We start from the raw sequence: 16,270 nt of genomic DNA, 5'->3' as shown, positions 1-16,270 counted from the left end.
TTGGTGACGTCTGTGAGAGCTGTCATGAAAAAGTGGTTGATATCAAGCCAAGAGAGAAAACACACAAGTCCATATGTGCTGCTGGAGCACGCCAGTCAGACTGAGGTAGGAGTCCTATTCACAACTCACATCGCGAGTGCGTCTTGCTCTTGGTCAAAACTACCAAGTAAAGGCATCAAAAGCACCACAGTGAAGTGATTACGTGTGCACTTAGAGAGAATCCACCAATTTGCGGAGACCATCTTTTCTCTGGGGCCAAAGCTGAGCCTCGAGATATACTTGGAAGTGAACTTTCAGACAGCGGTAAGTGACCTCAGAGCGTGGCCCTGATTTGGCTGGGTCTTTGCGCCTCGAGTTTCAGACTTTTGGGACATCCAATTGCGAGAGGAAGTGTGTGTGTGCCTCAAGTAGAAAGTGTAATTATCATCCAACTATTACAATTGAGTGTGTATCTTCGCCATTCAACAATTTAAAGATGATGATTTAGCAAAGTGTTTATATGCGGAAAATGCTGTAATCATTGCAACACAGCAGAGTCACGCATACGATAAGACCTCCACCTTGCAATTAACCCCTTGCAATTATTACAAACTCTTTTCCTTCGCCTCTCGCCCGTGCAGCAATGAAAGATGGAATCTCACGCAGTGGTGGATACGCAACAACAACCACTAAAGCCAAATTGCATCTCGCCGCGGGACACACGAGCGGAGCGGACGTTCTAAGTTCCACGCGGCTCGGGACCTTCTGGATGAGACTGAAGCACAAGCTCTTCGACACACCCTATGGCCAGCTGAAGAATGTCCACTGGATGAACAAAAGAGCGCCACCGGGGACGGCTTACACCCCAACAGAGGCAAGTGAACCCCTTTGATATACGCTAACCAATCAATTATTAACAGCGTGGGAAAAATCACGAGTTACGTACTCTCTTTGATTCTCTGTCTTTGTATAATCTATGAGAACGGCACGTGCAGTGGTAAAAATAAATGAGAGCACACATCTATGTATGAAACTTTAAATGACATCAGGTGCAATCGTAGAATTCACGAGAAAACTCTAGGACAAAGACGAAGAGAAAATCAATTCTATATTATGTTGCTCGCAAATAAGCCCTTTTACATTTACATACGCGTTTACATATGACCTCATCACTTGCTATTAAAATTTAAGAATGTTATTTCCGGTATTTTCCTACGTTGTTTTGCTTATACCCAAAATTTTTTATTATTTATTATAAGCAAAAGCTAAAAGAATTCTGTACATTCAGCAGTATTCAGCTAAGCTCAATTTTGGCGCGTCACGTCGAAAGGAAGACTCTCAGTCGCTATAAATCATAATCAACCATCATTTGCTAATTATTATTAGTATATCTGGAAGGAAGCCTCAATCTCTGTGCAATGGCAAGCAATAACAACGCATTAATTTCCTCGTTCTCAAGTGTTCACGCCACTGACGCGATGGCAACAAACATTCCTTATCACCGCATGGTTCATTTCTTATCGTTACTTGATCCAATATTGAGAACTTGTCTATGGAGACAGTTCTTCACTGTCTGGACTGTCCATGGACTTTGACGTAGGGCTTAAGTTAGATTACAGCTAATCTAGGAGCGACGTAATTGATTACATTTCCTCCTTTTCAGGTTGAGCATATTGCCAATGTCATAACTCATGGGATTTGGGTGGGTCCTGCCGTGTATGCAGGCCTCCAGTTGATCTGGCGAAGTGGAAGTGACGCCCAGAAAGTGGCTGGTTTCATCTACGGAACAGCTCTCTTCCTCCTCTTCGCCATATCGACGTTCTTTCACACCGTCTTCTACTGCAATCGTAACAGGTAAGCTAATAAGAATTCTGCTTGATTGAATTAGCGTTCTAATATTTTGCCACGCACAAAAAACCCATACAGTTACTCATGAAATGCTCGAATACCATCTGAAATAGACCAATCGATAGAAACACGTGAAGTAGCCTGAAAGTATGTATATTTATCCCAATATTTGCTATTGCCTCTTCATGCTCTTCTGCAAATAACAGTTAAATATAAATGCCACTGTGATAAACGAGAATTTCTACCACACATGAATTGATGACTGTGGAAAACCATCAACCGCGAAAGGTAGTAAATCACACGTTGAGATCCTCTCATACTCAAGAGAGACACACATTCTTTATCGCAATGCAATAATTTCATGTTAAATTTTCAAGTGACGTTCTCTGCAAAAACTCTTTATCCTCTCTGTGTGAGTTTGTGCGGCAAAAAAAACTTGCTGAAGAATTCTGGTTTCTTTGCAAACTATCTGTGTACAGATACATTAACGAGGTTAAAAAATATATACACACTCAACATCTAATTACCGAGCTATTTTAGAAACACTGTACCTTTACCATAATCAAGCAGTTCTTTCTGACCATGAATTCTTCCACAATCAGAGATCCGATCCGAACCAAATAAAGTTGGGCTGCAGAGAGTGCTTTTTTATGACTGACTATGTCCTTTAAGAGGAAAGACTTTACAGCAAGATTAATCTGCGAAGTAAACATTAAACTGGAGGGAAGATTAAGAAAATCCTTAATTAGGACAATTCAACTCATATCAATCAATCAAGTTTACGCAGCGTACTTAAGCACCCTCAACACAGTCTAACAAGTATAAATAGGGACTAATTTCGAGATGTTTGTGCTCATAAATACCATCCTCATTCGGTGATTTTCCGCCTACACTACATGGGAAATTTCATTTCGTTTCTAATCTAATATTCCAATGTCCACGTCAATTAGGGCTGCTTTTAAAGGGTATGTTTATTATGCATTCGTAGGTTATATACAATGCTAAATGGAGCTTCACAGTATTAGACAATCTGGATACATAAATAATAATTCTTACTCTTCATTTCACCAACTTTGCTGCTACATTATGTGCCTTCAAACTTTTCAATTATGAACTTTTCATCCCGCCAAACGAGCAAAAGGTATTGAAATGAGGTCTGATATCGTGTCTATTTCTCCGACAGGCAACTGAAGGATGTCCTCCATCGGTGTGACCGTGCAATGATCTATGTTTTCATCGCTGGATCCTATTACCCATGGCTCACACTCACACCGCCCACGCACCCAACGATAATCCTCGCCCTCAAGTGGCTGGTGTGGCTCCTCGCGGGACTAGGCATCCTCTACCAGCAGGCAAGCGCCGTCGCCACAACTCGCGTGGGGCCAATTTAATCACAGTCACACACCTTTTTTTCAGGTCTACCATGAGAAGTACAAATGCCTGGAGACATTTCTCTACATCGTCATGGGACTCGGACCGTCAATTGTGATAATGATCTGCGGACACGAATTCAATGGCATGGACGAGCTCAAGATTGGCGGATTGCTGTACATTCTGGGCGTGTGCTTCTTCAAAGCCGACGGCAAAGTGCCATGTGCTCATGCCATTTGGCACTTGTTTGTCGTTCTGGCCGCCAGTGTCCACTATTTTGCAATTCTCAAACATCTGTACTCCTAAACATCACACAACACATCGCGTATCTCTCTTGCGCCACCTCGCAGAGGGGGCAAAACAAATCTAGAAAATGATACATTGTGATACCGGAAGATACCGTCGGAGTGAATCTTACACGGTACAAAAGAAGAGACAGAAGCAAATTGTACTCATGTACAGAAAGAGACGAAGAACAAACGAATTTCATTTGCTTCGATCTTTTTACTCCCTTTTTTTGTCGTATACGAAATGCAAGATTGTTTGATGTTGTAGAAATGTAGAAAAAATTCGCATAGCAACTTACAAATTATATTTTGATTGAAATTTTGTGGATTGAGTGTGAATTTTGAAAACGAAATGTCACCAAATGAATGCCCGTCACTATTTTAAGTTCTCTTTGTTAACACAATCGCGTAGATCAAATTGAACCTAATTTTTCATTTGAATGTGATATTATTTTTTGTAATTTAATATTAGCAAAACTCTTAGAGAATTTATTGTAAATCAAAAAATGCCCAAATCCATTCTGTGGGTTATTTAGGAGAGACAGTTCATTACCTATTGTAGACTATATTGTGTATAATAGAACCACCTGACAATTGTAGAATAAGAGAGACATTTACACGAAATATCCAGTAATGTTCCACCATTAAATTTAGAAAAAAAAATCCACCCCAGAAAAGCAATGAAACCACGTATTTCTCTAATTTGATACTCAAAATTGAAGTCATCACGAGTCTTCAATGCGTATTCAGCCCTCTTTCCCGCCAAAGACAAATTGAAACCAATATCACAAACCTATAAGAAAGTATTTCAAACAGAAGAGCCAATGAGTATTAATGAAAATGCGAAAAGAGATATATCAAAGTGCCAATGACGAGTTACAGATTCAATAGCGAGAGAATCCAAAATTGTTATAAATCTCAAATTACCGAATAAATATGATAAATCTGTTTTGTAGGGGGCCTTTTCAACCATTATAGACTTAAAAGGAAGGATATAATATAAAAGTTAACTTGCAATACAGTAAAGTTAAAAGAAAAAAACCATAAACTTTCACCACCAAAAATATTATTAATAATGAAGAAAAACTTGTGCTTCGCAATTATACAAAATTGCACCAATAAATTTGAGAATAGGAGATGATATTGTATTCCTTAGATACTTAGCAATTTTGAAAGGTTAAGAAAAACAAAATGCTGACAAGAAATTGCCACATCACACGATATTGTATTGTCTTCCTAGACACTCTATAGGAAATAAAAACAAAAAATTGTTGATAAGTCAATAATTAGCGTAAAAGAAGAAGTTTTTGGAATTCAAATAAACAAAGACTTTCAAACTCATTTCGACCGCCTTTTTTGCCTTCCCATGGAAACCAACTATATGTGTTACAAATTAATCAATAAAATGTCTCGATTTAGAAAATTCACTGCAAAATTTCTCGCCAGGAAAAAGGAGAGAAAATTGGAAAAGAGCACGGCAGAAATTATATCAGGAGAGCAATAGTGAGTACAGGAAATTGAGTTGAAAGCCACAAAAGGACATGCATAATTTAATTCAGTGCTGCAATTTGCAAGCGTCGATGCTTCGATCGCAAAGTGCAGCATCAGGAAAAGTTCCTGGAGGAGCTCAAGTTGCTGGAAGAGAGTCAACCGTCTGCCTATGAAGCGATGCGATTTCACAGGCACTTTGCCGTGACCACAGTTTGGCCGCCTCTTCATCGGGACATCGAAATCGTGTTGAAGAACACTCACAGATACCCCGAGAAGGACGACTCGCGGCTCAAGCAGCTGCTCAAGTACAGGCAATTCTAGGCAAGCAAATCATAGTAGGAAAATTGAGTTTTCACAAACAATGTCACAATCGTGTCTGAAGAAGGACTTCATTTCGGTCTTTTACAGCGGAGGAAGCAAACCTCTGAACGACTGGAGAGCGAGCGCTCTGCAGACAGGACACGGCAAAATTATCACAGACCAGCAAATCAGGGGCTTCGTCCTGGAGCTGATCAGCACAAATGTCTCCACGGCCTTCATCGAGACCCCAAAACATCCGGAAGAGTCATTAAATATTGATTGGCCCTTCGTGACGCTTCAATTAAAGAATCTCAAGCGATTCTTTGCATTCGAAATTCAGGTATTCAATTAATCTGAACAATTCCTTCCTTCCTCCGAACAATTCTTCTTGCCTCTATCAGATCCTCGACGATCAAGGCATCAGAAGGAGGCTCAATTTCGCCAACTACCAGAGCAGGTCCAAAGTCAGCATGTTCTGTACGCAAATGCCGCTCTTCCTTGCGCCCGGATGGAATCAAATTCAACTCAATCTCGCAGAGTACATTCGTCGAGCATACAGGACGAATTACATCCAGACAGTTGGCATAAGAATCCATGCCAACACGCGATTGAGAAGGATCTTCTTCACGCAGAAACTCTTCCCGGACGAGATAAAACCTTCATGCTTTCGCCTCAAGATCTTTACACCAATGACAACCCTCCGTGAGAGATTAAGGAATTCTACAGATGATAAACCACAGAGACAGCTTCCGGCAAGTCCCAAATCAACAACATCAGCAAATTCGAGATAAATTTGGAAGTATTTTGAAGAAATTGCAGAAATAAAATGTAAGAAAACATGGCGTAATTTCGGGAGTGATGAAATTCACACGTAAATTGATTGTTATACATTTCTGTACAAATTACTTGCCGTCGTTACTGGAGATTATTAATATAGATTCATCACAGCACTGATTATTATATTTCTTTAATCGCTTTATCAAAGGAAAATGTTAAAATACTTTCGCAAGAAATGTGCATGAAAAATCTTGTCGCGCTAACGAACGAACTGAAAACGCCACTGGAGGCACTGCTGGCGCTAAAGAGGACAACATGTGCGAGTTTGAGGTTAGAGCGGTTTGAGCAGAGAGCGGAAGTTTTGGTGGATTTTTAAGCTCATTTTTTCACGAGGAATAACCCAGGAAACAATGGCAGATGCGAAGAGAAAGAACTACTTCAAGAATCAGCACATGAAGCAGCGTAAACACAGCTTTCTGGAGCCAGGCTTGAAGGGTTTTCTGGCCACTTGTAATTTCCGTGAGAAAGATTGCGTCCGGGAGTGCTATAACATCCTCAACCAGTACAGTGATTCACCCAAGGAGGTTGATACTCAAGCCAACGAAGAGACTGCCAAAGAAGACAAACTCACTAACAGCGATAATGAGGAGGAGGAGGACATTTCCAAGGCATTGGAGAAGGATGTTGCCGCAGAGAAGCAGAAGAACCAGAGAAGCAGCTTCAAGTTCAACGTTGCCGACACTGGCGTGACGAACTGTGTTTTCATAGCCACATCCCTGCCTGATCCGCGAGAGCTGGGACTGAAGATTGTCCGGGACATTGCAGAGACGAAGGTGCAACGCTCCAAATTCCTCCTGCGTCTGGTTCCGGTGGAAATTGTCTGCCGGGCAAATCTGAAGAGTATGTCAGATGCCGTGGGCAGTCTCTGCGATAAATATATGTTGCAGGAGCCGAAGACATTCTCGATTGTCTTCAACAAGCGCTACAACAACGCCATATCCCGGGAGGACGTCATCAAGGAGTTGGCAGACGTCGTGTCAGCCAAGAATGCTGGGAATCGCGTTAATCTCTCGGAGCCCGAACTGTCCATCATCGTCGAGGTGATCAAGGGCCTTTGCTGCATCAGTATCCTTCCAGATTATCTCAAGCTGAAGAAGTACAATCTGCTGGAACTCTCAGGAGGCTCAGGAGCGCCAAATCGCAACACCGGCGAAGGCAGTCAGACACAAGAGACAAAGTCCTAAGCGAAATAAACGGATTTTGCACTAAGTGTAGGTTTTATTCTCAAGTCTGCATCCTTTCATTAATAAATATCCTCCTATATCGATAAATTTCACTTAGTTTTCTGTATATTATGACAATTTCTGTTCATTTTCCACAAATTTTTCAATGATCGCCTAAAAAGTTAATCGCAACGGGAAAAGTAGTGTGAAATCCTTTTGCTAAAACATACTTATTACATATTTCTAAAGAATTTTTTTTCCTTTTTGTATATTTATACACGTTATTTTTGAAAATTTCCTAAAAACTCTCGTCACTTGAAGATGTTTCGTGAGTGTGAAGGTGTGAAATTGTGTGAATTATCGCCTAATAGATTTTGGAATTACAGTCTAGGTGAAAGTATTTCATATCTCGTCTTCTCTCTCATGTCCTAATCTTTTCTTTATATAAAAATACCCTAAAAACATACAACGTTGCATATATTCTGGAATATACACAGTTCTTCTTTTTTTCTTCCCACGCCCCAACACACTTTAGCTCACATTCACACTCGAGTGTTCCTTTTTCAACTTTCTCTCGCACTTCATATCCTCACAGTTGGGAAAGTTTTGTCTCTTTTGATCATCATGCGAATCCTCAAGATCTCAGCACACAACACTCACTGTCCACACATCAAAATGCCCTCATTTGTCACGTCTGTAGCCATGGTGGGAGCGGAAGTTGCTGTGGAAGACGCCGCGATGGCGCCCACGAAAACCACCGCCGCCGTGCCCCCGATAGGGCTGGTAGTGGTGCGACTTCTGCCGATAAATGTGGCCCTGGTACCCCTGGCGGCCGTTGTTGATCCACGACCAGTTGCGCATTTGGTACTCCTGGAAGGGATTGAAGCCCGGATTGTCCTTCCCGGGCGGATGGTGCATCTTCACCTTCTTCATCTTTCCCCTGTCGAAGTCCCCGTTCTCCGCTTGGTGTTCCAATTCGCGCTTTCGCTCCTCCTTCTTCTCCTCCTGTACCTGTTTGAAACAAAAGAATTGAAGAGTTAATCCAGTTAGTCCTGCTCGTCGGAAGATTTGAACAATTGAGAAATCAGATCTCATGAGACTCACCTCTCGATCTATCGTTGTCTTCTGTCCGTTCCACGTGTACACGGAGGACGTGCCGTATCCCCAGGGTCCGCCCATGTTCACGAGTGTCTTCACCGTGGCAGTGTTTCTAATCTCAGTTCCATTTTCCGCCTTCCGGACAGGTCCGTTTGTCACGCCTTTCACCACCGCCTCGTCCACTGGCGTCACTTTGTACACCCCGGCCGCCGTCTTCACAATCACCGGATCCTCATTCTCCGACGGATTGGACTCATCGTCCGATTCATAGGGCACCAGGCTTTTGGGCTTCGCCTGTAGCGGCGTCACTGCCGTCAGTTTAACCTTCTTCGCCGCCGGCGGTGTCATTTCTGCCGCCTTCACGCCATTGGAGCTCCCGTTGAAGTGAATCTTCTTCGTCACACTCACCAGCTTGCTCTGACTGTTCTGCGATGACAACACTCTAGCGCTGGGCGGCGTGATATTGAAGGTGATCTTCTGGTGCGGCTCACCATTGAGCGTCACCTTCCGCGGCTCAGGACTCTTCTCGCGCTCACCGGGCAGCAGTGGCCCAATGAAGCCAGGCATTGTCTCCAGCTTGCTCACCGCGCCCGCTGCAAACTGCTTCACGGGCGACTCAGACGCCTTCTGACTCGTGCCCACGCCGTTCGTGCTGCCATTCACCAGATCGCCGTTCAGCGCGCCCTCGCGACTGCTCGCACTCGTGGCGGTGCTCGGCGGTGTCTGGTGGACTCTCGTGGGGCCCTCCTCCAGTTCGTAGAAGATTATGTAGGCGTTCGTCTGCAGCACGTTCTGCAGGGAAATGGGGCGCACAGAGCTGTCGTCAAAGTGGTAATAGCTGCCCGTGTCTGTGAGTCCGATCGCCGTGTAGTGACCGCAATTCTGCGACGCCCCCAAGTGCGTCACCATCGCGACCAGTCTGTACACCAGCGGCGCCGTCGCGGAACCTCCGCGAGTGTACGGTGTCAGGTCCAATCGTGATCGAATCGCCACGTGCTTATTGAGCTTCGTTCCCGCCATCGAGAACCTCTTCAGCTGAATGCACAGCGCCACAGGCGCGCGCTCCAGACTGAATTGCTTCGTGGCGGATGTCTTCTTCTTGCACGCCTCACACTTGTAGCCCATGTCCTCGAGGCGCTCCCTGGCAAAGTAGCCGCCCAAGGCCTCTTCAACCGTGTTGGCCTTCCGGATGTCCAGCAGAAGATCCTCAAAGTGCTGAAAAGTCGTCGACACATGGCCGCAGGCCAAGCACCTGACTGTGGAGCGAAGATATCCGCCCAGGATCTGGTTAAGAGGCGTCGTCTCCTTGCTGTACTGATCCAAATCGCGGCTGTTCTTCACGCGGCCCAAGTACGCCTTCTCCATTGCCTCCACAAGGTAGCGCAGGAATTCATGCGCGTCCTCCTGTCGTCCTGGGAAGAAGTGTTTGCACACGAGTCGCAGTTTAGAGTGGATGAGCCACGGCTTGATGGGTGATTGACTACTCTGGGAGGAGATCAGCGTTCTCGCCATTGCACAAATTATACAGCCACCTTGACCGCCACCTGCAAGACGCAAAAGCCACACGTCAGACAATATTCGTCACTCCTTAAGATCCCTATCCATTTGTATGTTTATAGTTCAGCGACATTCTTATCTCATAAACATCCTCAACCTATTGCTCACCGAGATCCTCGCATTTATCACGGTGACTCTCGTCCGCCATGAGCCAGTTCGCAATCGCCGGCACGTGGAAGAGCGCCTGAAGGGTGGAATTCAGGTAGCAGGTGTTGCCCATGTTGATGAGGCCAGCTCCCACCTGCCACTTGCGCCCACTGGCTCGCCATCCCACCTGGACGCTGTCCCTGGCGAACAGCACGCGCTTCGGCGCCGGCAGCTGAGCATCCCTTCCATTCGCAGACGCCGAGGATGTGCCGTTGGTACTCGAGCAAGGACCTGCAGAAACAGAGAGAGAGAGAGCGCTGTACCAATTTGATCCAATACGCCGCGTCTTGGACATGTGCCAGTAGACCTGCCACCGAACGGCCGATCTACGCGCGAGAAAATGAGGTCACGGAGATTCCCTCTCCCAGAGAGAGGGAAACCCGTCAACGGCACGGCGGGCGGCTATTGATTTTGCGCGCGGAGGGCGAGGAGTGAAAGCGGCCAGACGCTCTCGCTCTCGCACGCGCGAAACCCCCCAAATGCGCCCCAAACCCCCGCACGAGACTCGCACTCACCGGCGGCGGACACGCCAGGCATCTTGGGCTGTGCAGTGACACCGGAAACCACGCCGGAGGTCGGCTTGAGCACGATGTACTTGGACTTGAGGGCGTCACAATTGGTGTGTGTATCCAAATCTTCGTACTCGATCTTCGTGAGGAGGATTCGTTTTGTTGTGCTGACAAGCTGCGTTTGCAGATTACGATCCGCCGAGAGTGAATCGCGGAGAGCCGCACTCACGTCACAAACCATCGAGGCGACTCTTTTGGGGTTCTCGTTCCCAAAGGCAGTGTGCGAATGAGTTTTTCAATGGGAGAACACCGTTCAATCAACACGGTGTCACATCTACGCCGTGCACGGCACGCGACGCCACATTTTCCAATCACGCACGCACAGTTTTTACACCTATTTCCGGGAGAAAATTGTCTTTTTGCCACAACACATGTACATTTGGTCTCACAGAAGAAATATGGTGACTGGCGTGAAGTTGGCTACACTATCGCATGACAGCGCGACTGCAGCGCCACGCAATTTGGCTGTCGCGTGTTTCGCGCTCAAATTGAAGTTGTCGGTCAAAAATTACCCCCTTCGCGCGTTGCACTGAACGGCAAGAGAAAAAAAGGATCATTCTGGTGTTGAAAAAGAGATTCCATTCCAACAAAATAATAGTTGTAAGAACTCCGGAGAAGGTTAATTTTCAGGCTCGCAATAAAAGTCACATTTTTGGGTTCATTTCTGTCCATATTTATTTCAAATTTCATAACCAGCATTCTCATTCCCCCCGCCATTCAACTACCCAACAAGTTATTAATTCTTTTACACACTTAGTAATTGATTCCATTTTTCAGCTGAAAGTTTGCCTCTAACTTATGATTTTTTTTTTCTTTTTCTTATGATCTCGTATCTTTCAGATAATATTTTGATTACAATAATTACACTTTCATTGGAGGAAAAATATGTTATGTACGTTATGTATATAAGATTAAAAAAATACGAGACTTTACAAAAACTCTTCGAGATAAAAGTGATGCATTTTGCTGGAGTTTTCAAGAAACATAAGTTAATGCTGCTGGAAGATAAAGACGTCTTCTTTTCATTTTTCTGCTCATACAGTTTTTCGAAAAATAAAATGCAATGTTGTGCTGTTTTGCCCCATAAGAACAGTATGGTGTTGTAAAAAGTGTATAGAATTTGTGTGCTCGTAAAAGTGTGTCACGTCCAAAAATTGCATATCTTTTTTTTCTGACTAAAATAGCGTCACATCTTCTCATGTTCACGAAAAAAGATTATTACAAACAGAAGGGCCGCAAGATAGTTGGATTTTAAGCTCGACTCGACGGAGCGGAGATAAATATTCTTATCCATTCTACTTAAATTGTACAATATATTAATTAGTAATTGATTCCTTTATCTTTTGTTAATCCCTCAAATATTTTCTATTATATTTAGTGATTTCCACTTCTCTCTCATAGATTTCTATCATAAGAAAATATCCGTAGATGATATTAGGTAGAATTTTCGATAGCAAAAAGTGTGTGTCTTCTCCACTGTTGCCTCTTGTGTATGTCCAATGAATTTGTAATTCTAGAGCATGTGCGCTAATTAGATTCCGAAGAGAAAGTTCATACAAATTTACAGGTTTTCTTTTGGCCTTCCACAATGTTTTGAAGTCTGCACGGTTTGCATCACACAAATATAGAGCTAAAAGTTATCAATTGAGAAGGCAAGACATTTTAATCCTCATTTCGATAGTCTTTGGTTTGTTTTTTTTTTCTTCATCATATCGTCAATATAAGAAATTCGCCCTCTGTAGTAAAAGTGGACTTTTGAATATTCCTTTTGCAGTTGTTTAAATATAGAAAACACGCCATCAAGGCATGGAAGCAGGGAAGTGTGGCATTTGGGAAGAAGTTGAAGGCAGAGTCAGTAAATATTTTAGCATTTTCCCACAATATTTATAAGCTGAAGCCAATGGGAAGTTCTTTAAGCGGCTTTTCCCCTTTGATGGAGAGCTTTTCTCATGTGCTCTCCCAGTTTTTTTTTTCATCTCCTCACTCGTCCTTCCGGGCTTCTTCGCCAAAGACACCAACTCATCGGGGGCTGGAGATGAAGAATTACGCCGCCAATCGCGCCTTCTGCTTCCTCACGAAATCCACGGCCTGTTTGTCCCCAATTCTCGACTCCAGAATCTGCAGAATTGGATGATCTGAAAGTAAACATAAGCCTCTTAGTTGAAGCAGCATTTTTCCAAAAAAAAAACCCCGAAGAAAAATTGTAATATTCAGTTACACGCAGATCTTGAAAAAAAACCACCCACTAATTCCCGCCCAATTCCCACTTTCCCCCATTCTTCTGAGATGCATGAAATAAATCATGCAAATCCACCTTCTTCTCAGGCATTTTCCGTGGAAATCAGATTTTCCCGCTGCGTCCAGCAATAAATTATTCACGACTGGAGCACATTTAGCGCCCGCATTTCAAGCATGCGAGGTGAAAAGTGCTGAAAAATAGGGCTGTTTTCCGCCCCAACGCGGCATTTGAGAAACGGATGTATTTGGCAAACAAAAGATGCGAAATCATTGCGATAAGCACAAGGAGAATCGACTGGAAGTGGGAATACACTCACTCTTATCGTGTTGCTGCATCAATGGCAAATCCACGTGCTTCAGCCCGTGGAAATTCTCCACACTTGTGCTGTAATCAGCGACCCCGGGAATATTTCCCAGCGCCAGGAAAGCCTCTCCAGCGAAGTCATTTGCCGTCAGCACATCGTGATCCATGACTGTGAATGCAATCATTGCGCCCTCGGACATGCACTGCTCCAGCGTTACGGAGAACTCAAAACACTCGTCAAAGATGGGATTGAGGGTTTTCTGGAACAGCGAAAAAAGTCAAGAACGCTCGACATTTAATTATCGGGACACTTACCTTGTGAACATTGGTTTGCTGCTCAGTGCAGTGGCAAAACACTCTCCTCGGTAGGAGTTCCAGGATAACGAAGGGATCACTGAAGCCATTGGGATCAAGCGGAATGATGTCTCTGGCGTGGAGAACTTCCACGCACAGGGAATCGTGATTAAAGTAAGCTCTCACGGCTAGGATGCCATAAGGACCAGGACAAGTGGCGGTGAGCTGCTCCTGAAGGCGCTGCATGTGGAACAGATCCATGAGATGGTCAGTGTCTGTCTTGTGATACTGCAAGCGCTGCTCCACGCGCCAATATCCATCGCAGTGGAGCACATCGATGTGCAATCCGAGGCCCTCGGCATTGAAGAAGTCCACGAGCAGGTGCAGAGCCTCGTAGAGACGGTCGTGGAACACTCTGGGACGATCACCATCTCCACCAGTGTCCATCTGGCGCGCAAGCTCACCCAGAACGGTGTTCCACACGATTGTCAGAGCTCGATTGAAGTTCTTGGTCAGCAGAGCGCTGTTTAGAGCCGAGAGGTGAACGTCCAAGTACTCCAGCAGTGGCACAATGGCCTGATTCGTCGGCAGAGTGTCCGGAGACCAGGCCAAATGGAACACCGCCTTCTGCAGAGGGCCCTGCATCAGCGCACCCAGACGCCCCAGTACTCTCTCCGCCCTCGTCTCCAGTTGTTGCAAGCTCGACTCCAGCAAGGCGTCCGTACTCTCCGGCAGAGTTCCGCCGTCTGACCGGAATTCAGACAGGGAGCGGCGCACGTACTCCAAATTGTTCACAGTCACGCACATGTCGTCCGATGTGCGAAATGGTCCCGACTGTTCATAGTATCCGCCATCCGCGAGCGCCTGATGAATGAGATCGCCATAGTGGACAGCCGAAGCGCATGCGGCATCCACGAGTTGAGCCTCAAAGTGCGCCCCAGTGTTCAAGTCCGGCCACATAAGCAAGCCCCAGAATTCGCGCAACTGATAAAAGCACGAGGCAGTGTCCACTGAGGATGTGCTGTGCCGCACAATTCGCTCTCCTTCGCAGATCTGATCCAGCTGAATGGATGCCCGGACGCGATTCAAGGCGCGTGCTTTGCTGACGCTCAGCCAGCGCTGAACAGCACCTTCGAACCATTCATGGAAGTTCTGCAGAGACAATTGCTTCTCAGGCGGCTGAGGCATCACCGAGAGGTGTTGCTTCAGTGATGAGAATTCCTGCAGGATGAAAAAAAAACGGAGTGAGAAACAATTTCAGGAGATTTTGTGCGACGATTCTTCTGACCTGTAAGGCAAGATAGAGCTCGAATGGTCGCGTGTCGGCGGGCTCCTTGTCGCCCTCAAGCAGTGTCCAGTGATTCAATGATGTCCCTGGCATCTGTCCCGTTTCCATCCTCGATGTCACCTCCTCGGCCAGCTGCACGAGACAACCCATAAATCCTCCATCTCTTCCCACCCACTTTCCTTACTCACCATTGCGTCGAATTGTTTGTAGATGATGCTGAAGTACTGAATCCCATTTGTGCTGTTGGGGCAGAAAAACCGGGGAAAAAGAGGAGATAATGAGATTGGGGAGAAATGAGCAATTTCCTCAATAAACCTTACTTGTCGAAGGGCGCGTGGTAGTAAGTGAGACCAAGCTGAAGATCAGCAATCAGGGTGGAGGTGAAGTGAACCATGGGATTCCCACTCCGCTGCGCCTCTCTCAATCCATGCTGAGCCCACTGAATGGAGCCCTTGCGCAGCGAAGCTACAATCTCACCGCGAACACCCTTATTGAAGGGGCAAACCTGCAAGAAAGCCACTTAAGCGTGCTAATGCCTCGAATTACAGCAATTTACCACTGCGAAAATACCTGTCGAAAGGCCTTCATGGAGCCCAGCAAGCCAAGGCATCGCAGAAGGAATTCCAGGCGCACCAGCGATGGCGGATGAAGAGCTGGAAACACCTCTCGATGTCGCCGGATTTGATTCAAAGACTTCTCCACAAAGCCCGTCATGGCGTCGGCCAGCCACTGATCTCCATCACGTGTGAGAGCTTCCTGGCCAGGCTGATTCCACAGCTTGTCCGAGTCCACGAGCAATCTGTGCAGAAACTTAGGGTCGATTGGAGTGCGTCGATTGAGCTTCACCGCCGCCACATATCTTGCCAAGCTGCACTGCAAATCCGACAAATCTCCCTGCACGGCCATCTGATGGAGAATCGTCAGCGCTGGCCCAGGAAGTTCTCCACTCCACGTCCATGTGGGCTCATGCGTGGCCAGTTCGTGGGACATGAACACCGTGTGGAGTCTCTCGAGCTTTCGCACCTCCACAAAGCTGTCCTCCTCCGATGTGCCTCGATCCTCTCGCGTGGACAGCCACATCTTCAGCTTGATTCGCCCCTGAACGGTGCTCCTCTGGCTTCGTGCCTCCAGCTTGAACCACCCCTCGAGTCCCGTGGAGGGAACATCCTGCCGGATGGAAACACAAGGGACAGACGATTAGCTCGGGAATTTTTTTTTCTGACAAGCAAACGACACTCACCGCCACGGGAAAATTGACACAGCCCAGAAAATCATCCTGGGATCCCTGACGCGCAGACTGACAGACTTGCTTGAAGAATCTGCCCAGGCCACGAACGCCACGTACTTCATTGAGCCTCGAGACGGCGTCCAGGACGCAACTCTCATCGTCATGGTCCCAAATGTCCAGGTGGAAGACATCAGTATTCAGGTCATCGATGTCACTGTGAACATTCAATTTGGATTTCACACACGAATCTGGCATATCGCAATCCAGAGGG

At 45.8% G+C, this 16,270-nt stretch overlaps 5 protein-coding genes across 8 annotated transcripts in view; 3 read left to right on the top strand and 2 right to left on the bottom strand.

The window, feature by feature from the left end:
- Positions 1–43: 43 nt before the first annotated feature.
- LOC132264166 (monocyte to macrophage differentiation factor) lies at positions 44–4,289 on the top strand. Of its 2 annotated transcripts, none has more exons than XM_059764269.1 (5): positions 44–105; positions 621–853; positions 1,643–1,833; positions 3,011–3,179; positions 3,244–4,289. In XM_059764269.1, the coding sequence occupies exons 2-5, from the start codon at positions 623–625 to the stop codon at positions 3,502–3,504; spliced, it is 852 nt and encodes a 283-aa protein (XP_059620252.1). In that variant the 5' UTR covers positions 44–105; positions 621–622; the 3' UTR covers positions 3,505–4,289. The 2 variants fall into 2 exon arrangements, with proteins under 2 accessions (XP_059620252.1, XP_059620251.1); XM_059764268.1 differs by having other exon boundaries at positions 48–303.
- Positions 4,290–5,337: 1,048 nt separating this feature from the next.
- Positions 5,338–6,219, top strand: LOC132264230 (cilia- and flagella-associated protein 20-like). The gene is made up of 2 exons (XM_059764346.1): positions 5,338–5,616; positions 5,678–6,219. The coding sequence occupies exons 1-2, from the start codon at positions 5,338–5,340 to the stop codon at positions 6,065–6,067; spliced, it is 669 nt and encodes a 222-aa protein (XP_059620329.1). The 3' UTR covers positions 6,068–6,219.
- Positions 6,220–6,367: 148 nt separating this feature from the next.
- On the top strand, positions 6,368–7,320 carry LOC132264076 (THUMP domain-containing protein 1 homolog). Its single transcript, XM_059764138.1, has one exon. It carries the CDS (start codon positions 6,464–6,466, stop codon positions 7,295–7,297), a length of 834 nt encoding a protein of 277 aa, XP_059620121.1. The 5' UTR covers positions 6,368–6,463; the 3' UTR covers positions 7,298–7,320.
- Positions 7,321–7,949: 629 nt separating this feature from the next.
- LOC132264075 (ubiquitin carboxyl-terminal hydrolase 36) lies at positions 7,950–11,076 on the bottom strand. The gene is made up of 4 exons (XM_059764137.1): positions 10,594–11,076; positions 10,040–10,309; positions 8,381–9,918; positions 7,950–8,287 (listed from the first exon to the last, which is right to left on the bottom strand). The coding sequence occupies exons 1-4, from the start codon at positions 10,826–10,828 to the stop codon at positions 7,958–7,960; spliced, it is 2,373 nt and encodes a 790-aa protein (XP_059620120.1). The 5' UTR covers positions 10,829–11,076; the 3' UTR covers positions 7,950–7,957.
- Positions 11,077–11,304: 228 nt separating this feature from the next.
- LOC132264195 (BAI1-associated protein 3) overlaps positions 11,305–16,270 on the bottom strand; it is a 37,539-nt gene continuing 32,573 nt past the window's right edge. For all 3 annotated transcript variants that reach the window (XM_059764304.1, XM_059764307.1, XM_059764306.1), the window contains exons 7-14: positions 16,012–16,213; positions 15,342–15,938; positions 15,092–15,276; positions 14,960–15,011; positions 14,772–14,903; positions 13,505–14,704; positions 13,203–13,449; positions 11,305–12,782 (exon numbers count right to left, since the gene is read on the bottom strand). In XM_059764304.1, the coding sequence (XP_059620287.1) occupies positions 12,691–12,782; positions 13,203–13,449; positions 13,505–14,704; positions 14,772–14,903; positions 14,960–15,011; positions 15,092–15,276; positions 15,342–15,938; positions 16,012–16,213 (2,707 nt within the window). In that variant the 3' untranslated portion in view covers positions 11,305–12,690. The remainder of the gene's footprint in view (positions 12,783–13,202; positions 13,450–13,504; positions 14,705–14,771; positions 14,904–14,959; positions 15,012–15,091; positions 15,277–15,341; positions 15,939–16,011; positions 16,214–16,270) is intronic.

Source organism: Phlebotomus argentipes, unplaced genomic scaffold (genome assembly GCF_947086385.1).
Source record: "Phlebotomus argentipes unplaced genomic scaffold, Phlebotomus argentipes genome assembly contig_32, whole genome shotgun sequence".
Lineage (NCBI taxonomy): Eukaryota > Metazoa > Arthropoda > Insecta > Diptera > Psychodidae > Phlebotomus > Phlebotomus argentipes.
This window is presented reverse-complemented; position numbering and strand designations above follow the sequence as displayed.

What these genes read in the sequence shown, in the direction of transcription:
- LOC132264166 (XM_059764269.1), top strand. Translation starts at nt 623, where the DNA reads ATGAAAGATGGAATCTCACGCAGTGGTGGATACGCAACAACAACCACT. An exon ending in CGGCTTACACCCCAACAGAG is followed by an intron (nt 854 to 1,642) that starts GCAAGTGAACCC and finishes CCTCCTTTTCAG; the next exon opens with GTTGAGCATATTGCCAATGT. An exon ending in TTCTACTGCAATCGTAACAG is followed by an intron (nt 1,834 to 3,010) that starts GTAAGCTAATAA and finishes TTTCTCCGACAG; the next exon opens with GCAACTGAAGGATGTCCTCC.
- LOC132264230 (XM_059764346.1), top strand. Translation starts at nt 5,338, where the DNA reads ATGTCACAATCGTGTCTGAAGAAGGACTTCATTTCGGTCTTTTACAGC. An exon ending in TCTTTGCATTCGAAATTCAG is followed by an intron (nt 5,617 to 5,677) that starts GTATTCAATTAA and finishes TGCCTCTATCAG; the next exon opens with ATCCTCGACGATCAAGGCAT.
- LOC132264076 (XM_059764138.1), top strand. Translation starts at nt 6,464, where the DNA reads ATGGCAGATGCGAAGAGAAAGAACTACTTCAAGAATCAGCACATGAAG.
- LOC132264075 (XM_059764137.1), bottom strand. Translation starts at nt 10,828, where the DNA reads ATGGTTTGTGACGTGAGTGCGGCTCTCCGCGATTCACTCTCGGCGGAT. An exon ending in GCCTGGCGTGTCCGCCGCCG is followed by an intron (nt 10,310 to 10,593) that starts GTGAGTGCGAGT and finishes CTGTTTCTGCAG; the next exon opens with GTCCTTGCTCGAGTACCAAC. An exon ending in TGATAAATGCGAGGATCTCG is followed by an intron (nt 9,919 to 10,039) that starts GTGAGCAATAGG and finishes TGCGTCTTGCAG; the next exon opens with GTGGCGGTCAAGGTGGCTGT.